At 34.0% G+C, this 15,883-nt stretch overlaps 1 protein-coding gene across 1 annotated transcript in view; it reads left to right on the top strand.

Moving 5' to 3' along the window:
- BDP1 (B double prime 1, subunit of RNA polymerase III transcription initiation factor IIIB) overlaps positions 1-15,883 on the top strand; it is a 101,302-nt gene that overhangs the window by 62,437 nt on the left and 22,982 nt on the right. Inside the window, exons 17-25 of the mRNA XM_051992555.1 lie at positions 319-529; positions 1,293-1,477; positions 2,866-4,441; positions 5,143-5,321; positions 6,095-6,299; positions 7,314-7,441; positions 7,655-7,859; positions 8,353-8,558; positions 10,221-10,602. Coding sequence (XP_051848515.1) covers positions 319-529; positions 1,293-1,477; positions 2,866-4,441; positions 5,143-5,321; positions 6,095-6,299; positions 7,314-7,441; positions 7,655-7,859; positions 8,353-8,558; positions 10,221-10,602 — 3,277 coding nt within the window. The remainder of the gene's footprint in view (positions 1-318; positions 530-1,292; positions 1,478-2,865; positions 4,442-5,142; positions 5,322-6,094; positions 6,300-7,313; positions 7,442-7,654; positions 7,860-8,352; positions 8,559-10,220; positions 10,603-15,883) is intronic.

The following is a 15,883-nucleotide window of genomic DNA, read 5'->3' as shown; positions in this document are numbered from 1 at the left end:
AATAGGATAATTTCTGTACATCACTGGACCATTCCTATTTGCTGCTATTGTGATTTTCTTTTGGGGCGGCTTGTGTTAATTTTCAGGATTATAATACTGAAAAGAGGCAGTTCACTATCATCTTGTTGGTTTTTCTACGATCTTATCTAGATCAGCTTTAAGTATTTATTGGTTTTGTTATTTACTGTTTTCTCATAAGATGAAATATTTCTTTTCCTTTCCTTCCTGAAGTTTCTGTATATTCTAGCACAATTCCTTAAGTACCATAACTTTCACTAAAAGAATGAAAAGTTTGTGATTTTGCATTGTTTTTGACAGTCTGCAAGATGCAAATACATCAGATACACTCAAACAAAGACCATTAAGGAGAACACGATTTCAGAAGCCAAGACCTAACATAGGAAGAGCTGCTGGAAGAAGTGAAATTAGAACAGGGGAAAAGGCACCCAAGGAAATAAGTGTTACTGAGAAAATAGAGGCAGGTTTGCTTCAAACTGATGCTGAATTCAGTTCTCTTCCCTTCCCAGATGTAAGTTTTATGCATTTTTCTTTATTAAAAATATTTTTAGTTTAGTTAGTTTTTCAGAGAAAGCAGACATAATATGGTTTTTAGGTATGCACTGTAGCAGAAATTAATGCTATGAATTACTTTGGATAGGTCAGTTTCTTTCACGATCCCAGTTAATCTCATATGTAAGCAGAGAAAATTGGTCTAAGACAGCATCTGAAAGACTCTAAACATTTCCTGATTTGAGATTTTATCACACCTCAAAGGTTATCATTTGTTTTGTGAGTTATCATTCTGTATTATTGTAGGTATGTACAAGATGATGCTTCCAAATATAAGATAATATTGTAGATATAAAATGTAAGATGTATAGAAAATTAGAATGAATCTGTTCTTATTATAGGATATTACTGAGGATTCATTTTTAAACTAATACTAACCCACTATTTGATTCTTTGATGTTTAAAAAAAATTTCCTTTTACTTGAGAGTTCTGGTTGCATTAATTGATGTTCCATTATCCTTAAGACATTTGATTAGTGATCACTTTCTAATATATCTTATCTGTTAGATTTCTGAGTTTTAATAAAGTAGCCTAAGGATTAGAAGATTTTAACATAAAAGTAGCTAGGAAGAATTCACAATTTCAGAATTCTTTTTTATCTGAGATAAAGATTTGGCATGGCTTCATAAAAATGTATTGGCTATAGAGGTTACTTGAGGAAATTCTAGACACTTGAAACAATGTTTGTGCATTAGTTGATTATTATATATGTCATTTTTAGATCATAAACTGTAGAGTTCCACTCCCTGTTGAAGCATTTGAAAAAGAAATACCTTCTCAAAAGGAGATCTCAAATTCAGTAATTCCTCTGAAGCCTTCTGGCATATCTTTTGTAGAAGTTGATGAAGAAGATAAGGAAACACAATTTACAACTGAACTGGAGCAAGTTTCAGATGTTGTCAAAAGGTATCTAAGTGGATATATTTATTTATAAGAGGAAGAAAAAATTTGTTGATAATTGATAGTAATTTAGATAGGTTTTCTGATGCGCTAGGACAGAGAAACAGAATTTAAGAATACCATAACAAAAGGGAAACCAAGAAAATAACGCTAAATTATTAGATGATGATCTGGGAATCAAATGACTCAAAAGGGACACAATTTTATTAATTTAGAGCTCATCTTAGCTCTTGATGAAAAGAAGTAATTGTAAAATTAGGGATACAAGAATAAAAAGGGAGGAATAAATTAAAAACATTTAATATATTCAACATAAAATACCCATTGTATTCAGAGCATTGAGCTAAGCAGTGTAGGAAATACAAAGTTTAAATAAGATAAAACACTGTCTTATAGAAGATCTGGTATTGTTTGTCTTCTCGTTTTCTCATCATCTCAAAATCCCTTAATAAAATCTCTCCTTTCCTCTAGTCTCTGATAATAAGATAGCTTTTCCTGCCAAGATAACTTCTCCTTTCTAATGTGCCCTTGATACCCTCTTCTTTGATCTTTTCCAGCGTATTCTATCTTTCTCCTCTGAGATTCTTCTGTCCTTCTTTCTCATCTTCAGTGTCTCTCCTGCCTTTTCCCTACTATCTTCAAACTTGTTCAGCCTTCTCCATCTTTCAGAAACCTTTACTAAATCCTTTAGTTCTTTAAATATGTTATCCTCTATCCCTATTTCCTTTTTCAGATACATTCCTCAAAAACTTGTCTAAACACATTGTCTCCTCTTCCCTTGTACTTCAGCTAACCCCACAACCCTTTGTTGAAGTCTCTTCTGGCCTTATCACTCGAATGAAACTGTTTTTCTCCATAGTTAACAAGAATTTCTTAATTGCCAAATCTGGTGTTTTTTCTTAGTCCAGGTTGAAAAAAATGTAATAGAATGATCCTCAAAGAATAAGGATTATGGAACTACAGTAGTAAAGTAAAAAGGGAAGAAAAAAACCAGAAATGAACAGCTTCCCTAGGCACAAGAATAAGCTTGGAGAATTTGATAGTTGTGGGAGAAGAGGGAGCTAGCAAGGCAAAGCTTATTAGGTGTGGAAAAATACTCTTTAAGTGTTTAAGTAATGCAAATTTTATTTCATTGATGAGACTCTTATGATACATGGTTGTGTCCTAGCTTAAAATCCTAATTTGTTGACATACCAATACTATTTACATACATAGAAGTGCTCTCTCCATACTGTCACCTTTTCTCACAAATAGTAATAATTTCTCTTTGGCACTTAAATGGCTGCTTTTTAAACCAGGGCCCCTTTCTAACTGTAGGTAGAAAAGAATTTGCTTCTAAGTTTCTTTTGTAGCATTAACTACTTTCTTATGTTTAATATTATTCTTCTCAAAAGCAAATGTTCTCAAGATGAAAAGCTCCCTGTAGTTAAAAAAAACCCTTTTGTGAGAAGTCGATTCAAGAGACCAAGACCAAACTTAGGAAGAGCAGTTGAAAAAAGTGGAGTTCTTGAAGCAGAAAAATGTGAGTTATTGGAGAAAAAGGAAACAGGAAAATTGGAGATTATGATTCAACATGATCATAAACAGGATGCCATCTTCCCCCCTCAAGAAGATGCCTTTCTTCTTCAAGTTAATTCTTCCCCCTGTCAAGATGATTCCTTCCCAACTAAAGTCACTGCCTCTTCCCCCCAAGTTGATGCCTGCTCCCCTAAAGATGATTCCATTTCTCCTCAGAGTGATTCCATAGCCCCTCAGATCTCTGCCTCCCCCTGTCAACTTGCTACCTTCCCACTTCAAGACAGTGCTTCTCCACTTCAAGATGAAGTCTTTCCTCTTCAAGACAATGCTTCTCCCCTACATGGTGAAGTCTCTTCACTTCAAGATGTAGCCTTCCCACTTCAACAAAATGCTTCCTTTCTTCAAAATGATTCCTTCCCTCTTCAAGATGATTCTTCCTCCCTTCATGATGAGGCCTCCTGTCTTCAAGGTGATGCTTCCTCACTTAAAGGCACTGCCTCCCTTCAAAGTGATGCTTTGTCCCTGAAAGGTGAAACTTCCTCCTTTCATGATGAGGCCTCCTCCCTTCAAGGTGAAATTTCCTCCCTTCATGATGAGGCCTCCTCCCTTCAAGGTAAAGTCTCCTCCCTTCAAGGTGATGCTTTGTCCCTTCATGATAAAGCCTTCTCTCTTCAAGGTGAAGCCTCCTTTCAAGGTGAAGCCTCCTCCCTTCAAGGTGAAGCCTCCTCCCTTCAAGGTGAAGCCTCCTCCCTTCAAGGTGAAGCCTTCTCCCTTCAAGGTGAAGCCTCCTCCCTTCAAGGTGAAGCCTCCTCCCTTCAAGGTGAAGCCTCCTCCCTTCAAGGTGAAGCCTCCTCCCTTCAAGGTGAAGCCTCCTCCCTTCAAGGTGATGCTTCATCCATTCAAGCTCATGTTTCCTCCCTTCAAGATGATGCTTCCTCTCTTCATGATAAAGCCTCCTCATTTAAAGACAATGCCTTCTCCCTTCAAGGTGAAATTTCCTCCCTTCATGATGAGGCCTCCCCTTTTCAGAATGAAGCCTCCCCTTTTCAAGGTGATAACTCCTCTCAAGAGAATGCCTTATCCCTTCAAGTTGGTGCTTTTCCTGATCAAGCCTATGCTTCCTCTCCTCCTCAGTTGACTGCTTCTTCTCTTCAAGTCGTTGACTCTCCTCGTCAAGATGATGTGTCTCTCTCTCAAAATAATCCCTCTCCCCCTCAAATGACTGCCTCCCCTACTCAAGATGATACCTCCCCCTTTCAGGTTGATGTCTCCCCCCTTCAAGTCAATACTTCCCCCCTTCAAGTTGCTGCTTCCTCCCTTCAAGTCAGTGCCTCCCCCAACCAAGTTGTTGCCTTCTCCCCTGAAGATGAAGTCTCCCCTGTTCAAGTTACTGCTTCGTGTCCTCAATATGATGCCCTTCCCATTCAAGACATCAACCACCCTTGTCAAAATGTAAGTGATTCTACTTAATATTTTAAGTATTTTTGGAAACTTTTAGTAACAAGCATAATTAATTATGACTAGCTATAGGTAATTAGGCTCTTGAAATTAGTCACCTCAGGATTTCTGCACATGGTTTTTGCCTTCCCATTATTTGTTCTTTGAGTCAAACCACATAACTTAAGGTATAAACACTTAGGAGTCATAATCACAGACAATCATAGACAAGAACATGGAAAGAGCTTATTGTGAAGTTGGCAAGCCTAGGTTCTTGACCAGTCTTTTTCACTAATGCTACATTGATTTCATATTTACAACTCTCTGATTCAATTTCTTCATCTGAAATGGTAATAGTGTCTTAACTTGTCTCACTGGGTTGTTGGACGATGTCAGATAGTGGAAGTAAAAATACTCTATAAAAAGTTATAAGAATATATATATTTTATTACATATTTGTTTAACTTAAACACAGCTTTCATGAGTTAGTGCAGAACCATGTTATTTCCTGTGATACATGGTCATATACTTAATGTAAAGTGAAATCCATTGTTCACACTGATGAATATTTGAGCATTTTATATAAATAGAAACCTTTTTAGGCTAAAAATAATTTGGTACCCTGTTTTAAAGTACCTTAGTGCTTTCCTAATAGTAGTGTTTATAGTTATCTTCTTGGTATTTAAAATAAATCATTTGTGTAATATGCTTTTCAGGATGCAGCTGAATATTCTCAAAAGACAGCAATTAAATATGAAAAACCAGGTCCAGAAAAGGGGGAAACAAATCTACTTTTAAATGAACAGAGCCCAAAAAAGCTCTTAGATTCAAAGAGTTGTGAAGAGAGGTCTCCAATTATAGAAGCCCAAGAAAATGGTTTCACTGTTTCTGCAAGGTAATAAGTTTTATGATTATTGTTTGGTAGGATAAGGGAAAAGATAGACTTTTAAAAAAATTCCATTCATTTTTATAGCCATATAAAACATATTTGAAAATTAATCTGGTTTCTCTTTTGGTATAGTTAATGCCAAAAATGCCAAAGTAAACATTTATGGTTCAGCAGTTTTTAATGAACTTTTAGTCTTTATGTTTTAAGAATTGACAAATTTTATATGCATTTTTGTTAAGCTAAATGATGTTAGGTTTCTCTTTATTGGTTATATTGCACAGGTGATTCATAGTTAATTACAAATTGCATTAGATACAAATTAGATTAGATTAACTGAAATTACTTCTAGCTCTTAAGACTGCATAATTATCTTCTATTTTACCCTAAGTTATAGTTGATGCCCCAAAGATATTTAACTTAGTTTTTTCCTTAAAAATGAATGAAAGGCATTTAAGTGCTTATTATATGCTAAGCTCTGGCTAAATTCTGGGGTTATAACTAGAAAAACAAGATAGTACCTTCTTCTAAGAAACTCATGGTCTGTTGGAGGAGATACATTTTAAAAAATTTTATGTTCACTAATTTTTAATAATAAGTATATTAAGTAATTTTAATCTAACATCTTTGATAATATTAACATAAAAGGAAATCAGTTATGAATTTAAATTACCCTAATTTATGATAGTTCATAGATTCAAGTTTTATTCTATCAGGATGCTTTTTTAAGCTTTAAGTACTAATAGCTTTTTTCCCCCCTCTCTATTCCCTCGCATCCTTAGCATTAAGAATTTCCAGCAAGAAATTAAGACAAATGATACCCAACCTACACAAAGAATGAGGGGCCGTTTTAAGAGGCCTAGGCCAAACATAAGCAAAGCAGAACGGAGAGGATCCAGGACAACAGGAAAATGTATTCCTGAAGAAGGAGATAAGGAAGAAGGAATAATTCAGCATAATAATGAATCTGAAAGTGAATTCACCATTGTAAGTTAGTCTTCTGTAATTTTGTTGAATTGTGTCAGGAATATTGAAGGAAATGCATGAGGTAGTAACTCAGACGCTATCCCAGAGACAAATTAGGTAATTTGCTTATATGACAAGAATCTATCACATTTATACTAAGTCTCTCCAAGATTACATATGTCACTTGTTTTACTAGTATTTAGCTATGACTAAAGAAATCTGTATCATCTGGTTCTGGTTTTTTTAGTCCTACCTTCTCTCACATAGGCACTAGATTAAAGATGATTTGGTCTTTTTTCATTTGAGCTAAAAAAAAAAAGTGCTTTTACATCTTTTTTTGTTTTCATGAAGGGAGCTATTATATTTTAAAAGTAAATTATTCCTGGGTTAACACTTGATGTAAACCGGGCATTTTGAATAGAGGTTATTGGCCTAGCCTAGAATCAGGTTCATATCCTAATTTTGTGTTTCTGAGCACTCAGTGCTTCAGGCAACTCTTTCAGACTCTTAAGTTATAGATAAGATTACCAGTTTTGGTAGAGGAAGTTCCTTACCAGATCTCTAGTTTAAAAGTAGTTTAAAAAATATATACTGGGGATAGCTAAGTGGCGCAGTGAATAGAGCACCAGCCCTGAAGTCAAAAGGACATCGAGTTCAGATGTGATCTCAGACACTTAACACTTTTTAGCTGTGTGACCCTGGGCAAGTCACTTAATCCCAATTGCCTCAACAAGAAAAAGAAAAAAAAAAGTATGCTGAAATTTACATGTAGATGGAAATAAATCCTTTTATTCTTTTCTGTTCTATTACTTGATTGTAAATAGGTTTTTTAACAATTGGTTGCTAATTTGATTGTTTATATTATAATCTTTTAAAGAAATTTATGCCAACAAATTTTATATGCAAAGACTACATAGTTTTAAACATTATTTTGGTTCATATAATTCCTAGGTGTATTTTCTGCTTTTCAGAAAAACAAATCCTACATGTTTATTTTTCTTCTATTATATAGCATGGTCTAACTTTGTTTTTTAGCCAAATTCTAAAATTGAAAGTGAAGTTGGACTTTCTGAAGCCCATAGTCTGTGTGGAAGTAAAAATCAAAGTATAGGAGAAGAAAATTTGCAAGTTGGCAGAACTGAAGTTCTAAGTGAACAGATAAGGTGAGTTTGGCCTTGACATCATCAAAGAAAATGTAAAACTTTAAAAATATAAATGGATAATTTTTTATAATTAATTATGGCATATGGAATATATACTTATTTTTATATAGTCAGATTATATGCAAACTTTTTATACAATGAGAAATTTTCTTTTAAAAATATTTGCTATAAATAATTACTACTGTCACTAATTTTTAAATTTTTAATTTAAAGCAAGGATAAATATAAACTTCATGCTATCAGTCCAGCACAGTGGAGAAGGAGCCGATTTCAAACAGCTAAGCCAAATTTGGGGAGGGTGTACAGAAAGAAAGAAGAACCTGAAACAGAAAAGATTGTGCCAAGTAAAAATGACACAAGAAAAATAGAAGATAAATTGTTACAGCAAGAAGACTCTGATATCCACCAGTCTCTAAAAGTGAGATTCTTTTTTTAAATCTGCCTCTACAGATTGATTTCATATCTTTTAAAAAAGATAATTTAATGTTTCAATAGATACTGAAGAGTTTTTGTTTAAGACTACGGCTTTTGTTTTGATAGTCTTTTAATCAAAAGTACATTGTCAAATTATATATTGAGAAACAACTCAGTGTTTAATTTACTTTTGTTTATAGCAATTAACTTAAGTGTTTTTGTAATTTATTTTAGTATTTGCTTTTTGTTAAACTGCCTTGTAGAAAAATCCAAGCTTTTTAAAGTCACCTAGATCTAATGAATTCTTTTCTATCATAGTCATGGAGGAAAGCATACTTTTGGGAGTCTTCTACTTCTCTTTCTGGGAATTTAGGATCTTTGAATATTAAAAAGATTCATGAATTTATTATGCATATTTTGAACAAGTTTAGGTCAAAATACAGAAGCAGACCATATTGTGAAATCTAAAAACACTTTTTAAAAATTTCATATTTAAGGATAAAACAGAGCTACTGTCATCCTTGGGGATTGCAGCAAGAAAAGAATGTATAGATTTTAGAGACTCTATCCTGCCTAAAGACTATAGTCAGTCAGAAAAACTGGATTCCTTTGACAAACAGTTGGAATATGGTCGTCACAGTGCTCCAGGAGTTACTTCGTCATCTGTAGGTGTTGAAGAGCAACTTCTAAATAAATCAACAAGGTACAGTTTCATAACAGAATAATAGTAGCAATAATAATAACACTTGCATAATGCTTTAACATTTACTAAGAACTTTATAACTGTTATCTCATTTGATCTTCACCATAACCCTTGGAGATAGGGGGCTATTATTATCCCCATTTTATAGATGGGGAAACATAGTTAAGTGATTTGTCCAGGATCACATGATTTGTCTGAGGCGGCGAGGATTGAACTTGGGTCTTCCCAACTCCAGATCTAGTACTCTATGCAGAAGACTTACCTAATTACTTTTAGCTTAAAGTAACATAATTTCTCTGTTTAGAAAATTAAACATATCTCCAGTCTCCTTTTATTTACGGTACCTTTTATTTACTCCATTCATAGAGGATAAGGATTCTTTAGTCATTTCAGTTTCTTTTCTAAGTTTTGATTATTCTTGTCCTTTTGCCTTATGTTCTTCTTTTTCAAGGTTTTCTCCCTTGTCTATGAATAAATATAAAAAATTTTATTTCCCTATGCCAAGTTAAATCTTTGTATAGAGTGCATATCATACATAGAATCTGTCCAGGTAGGAAATGTCCCCACTGACTAAAAGTAAATAAGTAGGGAAAATTGGGAGACTAGGTGATGTTGCAATGGAAAATGGAAAAATGGAAAAAAGCATTCCACGTTCTTTCATTACCACATTCTAACAAGTGAAGCTGGAAGCCATTCACTCAGAGAATATACCTTTGCCAATGCTTTATTTAGCTTCTTTTACCTGCTTCTTGGAATATCCTCATGAGTTTTTAAAAAATAGCAAGTTTTCTATTCTCAAGTTCCTTAATATTAATGCATCTTTACCTTTATTTCTACACTTTTCTTAAATAATTGCCTATTCCATTTTCCATTTGGTTGGAAAAGAGAAGCTAGCCCAGGATGAAAGTATTGCTATGGGTTTTCACATGTGCTTGATCAAAAATTGAATTTACTACTGAATATGAAATAATAATAGGAAGTTTTGATGAACTGAATTATAATTCTTTTTCTTACAAAATTTATTTAATATTTTTTTCCAGTTACATATAAAACAAATTCTTTTACATTTATTTTTAAGATTTTTGAATTCTAGGTTTTCTCCCTTATTCCTACCCACAATTAAGAAACTTCATGTGAAATTATACAAAACATTTCCATAAAAGTTAAGTTGTGAAAGAAAACATATATCTCCCACCCTATTGAAAATAAAAATTAAGTTAAAAATAGAGAAATAGAGACTTTTTCAATCTGTATTTAGACATAATCGTTCCTTCTTTGAATATAGATAGGATTTTTCATTGTAAATCCTTCAGAGTAGTTGTGGAGAATTGTATTACTGAGAATAACAAAAGTCATTTATAGCTGGTCATTCTAGAACATTGCTATTATTTTATTTGTGTATGTATACACACACACACACACACACACACACACACACACACACACACCAGAGTATATTTCACTTTGTTCATGAACTCTTTCCATGAATTATAATTCTTTAAAGAAATAAGCCATTAAAATGTGTGGTGATAATTTTTGTTTTAATGACTTAAACTTATACTTCATATAAAACCTTTATAGTTAATAATGTTGTTAATAAAACTTCCCTAAAAAGTTGTTTTTGTCAAGTGACCACAATATTTTTTTTAAATGATCATTTAGATATATGCAACAATCAAAAGAACCAGGTTGTCTGAAAAATACTTTGAGTCGAAGAATCGTTACTTCTTCAACCTCTGAGTGTGAGATGGATAGTACAGATAGGAGAACACAGCGGAAGTCTAAACAAAATTTCAGCAAAGGACGTGGGTCCAAACGTGTCCGTGGGAGGATTTCTAGGAAAGAACCTAAGTCCTCAAAGGCAGTATTAGTGACACTCCGAGCTTCTCACGAAGAGGATGAAGAGGATATAGAAGAGTCTGAATATGAGGAAGAAAACTACCATCTTGCACCAGAAGAAGTCAATAAGGCACCAGTGTTTGTACCTATAGGACTTCGGTCACCAGAACCTGTTTCTGCCCAAATCGAGGAAACTATGGAAGAGGTATGCAAAATTTTTGATTCTCTGACATTGTATTATTGTTTAGGTTTCTTTTATTTTCATGTAACATTTTTCTTCTTTTGAAGGATTTAAAAACTTTTATGTTGCCTTAGACTAATTAAATTCATAAAAATAAGGAAGAAATATGTATTCCTCAACTCTGTGGGTCAAACACAATAATAACAGCAGTAGACTTTGAGAAAAGTAGGTAGTTGGAACAGCTGTTTACATGTGGGCATCAAAGCTCTCCAGGGTAGCTGTGTACCCATATGGATGATTGTCACTATTTTTTAGAGCCCATTGTGTTTTTCTAGTTCCTTCAGGAAACATGGGTTTTAAAACTTGGTCCTTTTTAACTAGCCACAGACCTCCCAGGATCCCAAAGAGATTGAAGCAAAGAATTCCTGAGCCACTGATTTTAATGGCTGTTAAAACTCCAAAGGCCTAGGAAACATGGCCAGATTCTTCTTTTTTTTTTTTTTATTGAAGCTTTTTATTTTCAAAACATTTGCATAGATAATTTTTCATCACTGATCCTTGCAAAACCTTGTTTTCCTATCCCCCCATCCCCTCTTCCCTCCATCCCCTCTTCTAGATGGCAAGTAATTCAGTATATGTTAAACATAGTAAAAATATATGTAAATTCAACATAGGCATATGTATTTATACAATTATCTTGCTGCACAAGAAGAATCAGATCAAAAAGGAAAAAAAAATGAGAAAGAAAATAAAATTCAAGCAAACAACAATAGAAGTTGTAAAAATGATATGTTGTGATCCACCCTTAGTTCCCACTGTCTTTTCTCTGTGTGTAGATGGTTCTCTTCGTTACAAAATCATTGGAACAAGCCTGAATTGTCTCATTGTTGAGAAGAGCCATGTCCATCAGTATTGATCATTATATAATCTTAGATGGCCAGATTTTGATGGTAGTACTGAAATTACAAACTGAGATCATTTAGTCCTAGGGACTGACCAGAAGCAAAAGAATAGATTAGGAATTTGGTTTCCTAATTCCATTTATGACCATTGGAGTAAGTGCAGCATGCTTCCACTGGTTATTAGCAGAAATGATTAGTCTCAAAAGTCAAAGGTTCCCTAGAAAATTAAAGCACAGAAACTTGAAAGTGGTTGGAAAGTTGTTAAGTGCCACTCTTGCATGTAACTACCGCTAATTGATCCTGATTCCTAGGTCTAAATCAGAGAAACTCTGGTAAATATTATAAATCTTACCTCTTTTTGAGAGCTCCAGAAATCCTCCAGTTGCTATCTCATGTGGACGCAGTTTGAGCACAACAGAGCACCTGAGAGTTTTGGCAAACAAACTTAGACTTTATTCATGTGGTTTACATTTCACTCTATAACCTCCTGTACTGTCTTAGTATCTCCCCCCAAGGCCGAGCTCCAGGTGAAGAAGGTGGAAAAGAGATGAAAAAGAGTAAAAGGGTTGAGCCCTTCCTCCTCTGAGCTTATATAGGATCTATGAGGTCACAGGCATAAGCCAATTGGTGATGGAGATTACATCCTCTACCTGACGTGATTTCAGAATATTTAGGATTCCCGTTGTGGCTGGAGGGTCTATCCACGAAGGAAGTTCCTATGTGCTCATACCCAATCACATCCAGGGACCTCGAGACCATTGGCCTAATTCCATCCCAATTGCACTTGCCTGACCTTTCTAATGGACCCTTACAGAAAGTAATTAGGAAGAAGGCCAAAGCTAATTAGGAAGAAGCTTAAAGTATTTACTGGTGTGGAAATAAAAGAATCTTTTTGAATACTGGCAAAAATTCAGATGACACCAATAAAATTGGCAAAGAGAATTTCTGAGAGGTAAAAAAAAAGCACAGGTTAATTTGGCCTTTCACTCAGTAATTAGTTGTGCCAAAATATAGCTATTTACATAACTGCACAGGAATTCACCAGATAGACATTCTACACTTAGGTTTATTTTTGAAAGAACAATCAATAAAAATTAGTTATCTGGTTACAGGAAAACAAGTTTCAATATACGTATGCTCTGGGGACTATCTAGCATTATTATACTGATGTTCTAGGATGTGAATAGTAGTTTGTCATAGGAATTGTTATTAAAGTTCCATTTTCTAGGACATATAAATATGAAACATTTTAGCTAGTTCATCAAAAAGTGTTAAAACAAACAAATAAAAGAAACTAATCTTTAGTTATTTAGAATAGCTTATTCTCCAAACTTGTCTGTTCTCTAAACATCATGTGTAATTGATGTTACTGTGCCTTGTGTTTTATAAAATCTTAATTTAAAAAAAAAGTACCTTCACTTTTTATTTCATTTTGTCTTCAAAACAACCTGGTTAAGAAAATAGCTAACTATTTTCTAGGTAAAGAAACTAAGGCCCAGACAACTTATATGACTAGTTAGGTCTAACACTTAATTCATTATGTTGATATTTTTACTTTAAATTTTTAGATCATGTCAGTCTGGAGAGATATTAAGTTAAATGAGAAGAGAGCACCTCAGCTAGAACTTTAAGGGAATTTTGTTCTATTGTACATTCCAAATACAACTGCCAGAAAGCCACACAGTTTGTAGAAAAAAGTGAGAAACAGTGGCTGACAAAAGAGAATGAGTAGATGAAGTCATTATGTAAAAAAATGTCTATTTGTGCTTTATAAAAAACTTTGCATTATTTCATATCACTTTTTAGCATTTTTCTTTATAGTCCTCAAATTTGAACTTCTTTATGATGATGTAACTCCATTACCTTGCTATCCCACAGTTTTTTCAGCCATTCCCCAAAATAACTGTTTCCAGTTTTTCCTTGGATAACAAAATAGGACAGCAATAACACCTTTATGCAGAGGGAAAAAAAGACAGAATAAGGTGTCAGGGACTTAAGTTTAGGTAAGATTACTGGTAACCTTAAGGACATATTTTTATTGGCCAGGACACAATCACTAATGGTAAACATTATTATCTTTCAATCCCTTAACTATAAGTATGACGCATTGATGTATATAGCACACCTAAAGATCGGCAAATTTTTATTTTCTACGTGTATTGTATCCCCCTACCAAATTGTGAACTTTATATCTTATTCATCTATTTATTTATTTATTTATTTTTTTGCTGAGGCAACTGGGGTTAAGTGACTTACCCAGGTCACACAGCTAGGAAGTGTTGAGTGTCTGAGGTCAGATCCTCCCGACTTCAGGGCTGGTACTTTATCCACTGCGCCATCTACCTGCTCCCAAATTGTGAACTTTAAAAAGAAATGTTTTATTGATATTTTTTTTTGGCATTTTGTTTTTGTTTTTATGCCATAGTTACTTTCCCAAAAATAATCCTCTACCTTGCTCTCTTCTTTTGTATCTAATCACACTAATTAGGGACCATATTTAATAATATTAGACTCATGATACACCCATAGCCACTCAAATCTAATTCGAGAAGAAAAGTGTGTTTTGTCAATCTGCCTTTTGTGACCAAGATAGGTGTGTTGGATATTATTTTTATTTACATTATTAAAGTAATTTTGTATAGTATTTTCATGGTTTTGCTTTCTCCATTCTGTATCGAGTCTGTATTTTTCTGATTACAAGTCGTTCTTTCATAGAGTGTAGTAATATTCATTACATTCACATACCACAATTTATTCATTTGATGCCTAATCAGTGGGTATGTCTAGTAGTGACATCAAAGGGGTTCCCACACCTTCTTCTAACCCCTTCTAAAGTCTCTATTTCTGCTTTTTTGTCATTTTGGCTAATTTAGTGGTTTATAAGGTGTTATCTGAGGGTTTTTGAAATTTTCATTTCTTTTATTACCAGGTATGATCATTTTTTCATATGTGTAGGTTTCTTCTTTTGAGAACCATTTAGATGCTTTGATCATTTATCTATTGGGTAGTTTCTCTTAGTGTTATATTTATCAATTTTTTATATATGTTGGTCATCAGACTTTAATCAGAGATATCTTGTTGCACAGGGAGAATTGGATTCAGAAGGTATAAATAACCCGGGAAGAAAAACAAAAATGCAGATAGTTTACATTCGTTTCCCAGTGTTCTTTCTTTGGGTGTAGCTGCTTCTGTCCGTCATTTATCAATTGAAACTCAGGTCTCTTTGTCAAAGAAATCCCCTTCCATCAAAATATGTCCTCATACAATATCGTTGTTGAAGTATATAATGATCTCCTAGTTCTGCTCATTTCACTTAGCATCAGTTCATGTAAGTCTCGCCAGTCCTCTCTGTATTCATCCTGCTGGTCATTTCTTACAGAACAATAATATTCCATAACATTCATATGCCACAATTTACCCAGCCATTCTCCAATTGATGGGCATCCATTCATTTTCCAGTTTCTAGCCACTACAAATAGGGCTGCTACAAACATTTTGGCACATACAGGTCCCTTTCCCTTCTTTAGTATTTCTTTGGGATATAAGCCCAATAGAAACACTGCTGGGTCAAAGGGTATGCACAATTTGATAACTTTTGGGGCATAATTCCAGATTGCTCTCCAGAATGGTTGGATTCGTTCACAACTCCACCAACAATGCATTAGTGTCCCAGTTTTCCCGCATCCCCTCCAACATTCATCATTATTTTTTCCTGTCATCTTAGCCAATCTGACAGGTGTGTAGTGGTATCTCAGAGTTGTCTTAATTTGCATTTCTCTGATCAATAATGATTTGGAACACTCTTTCATATGAGTGGTAATAGTTTCAATTTCATCCTCTGAAAATTGTCTGTTCATATCCTTTGACCATTTATCAATTGGAGAATGGCTTGATTTCTTATAAATTTGAGTCAGTTCTCTATATATTTTGGAAATGAGGCCTTTATCAGAACCTTTAACTGTGAAGATGTTTTCACAGTTTGTTGCTTCCCTTCTAATCTTGTTTGCATTAGTTTTGTTTGTACAAAGGCTTTTTAATTTGATGTAATCAAAATTTTCTATTTTGTGATCAGTAATGGTCTCTAGTTCATCTTTGGTCACAAATTTCTTTCTCCTCCACAAGTCTGAGAGATAAACTATCCTGTGTTCCTCTAATTTATTTATAATCTCGTTCTTTATGCCTAGGTCATGGACCTATTTTGATCTTATCTTGGTATATGGTGTTAAGTGTGGGTCCATGCCTAATTTCTGCCATACTAATTTCCAAATATCCCAGCAGTTTTTATCAAATAATGAATTCTTATCCCAGAAGTTAGGATCTTTGGATTTGTCAAACACTAGATTTCTATAGTTGACTATTCTGTCTTGTGAACCTAACCTTTTCCACTGATCAACTAATCTATT

This window comes from Antechinus flavipes, chromosome 1 (assembly GCF_016432865.1).
Source record: "Antechinus flavipes isolate AdamAnt ecotype Samford, QLD, Australia chromosome 1, AdamAnt_v2, whole genome shotgun sequence".
Lineage (NCBI taxonomy): Eukaryota > Metazoa > Chordata > Mammalia > Dasyuromorphia > Dasyuridae > Antechinus > Antechinus flavipes.
Note: the sequence above shows the minus strand (reverse complement) of the source record. Positions and strands in the feature narration are given on the sequence as shown.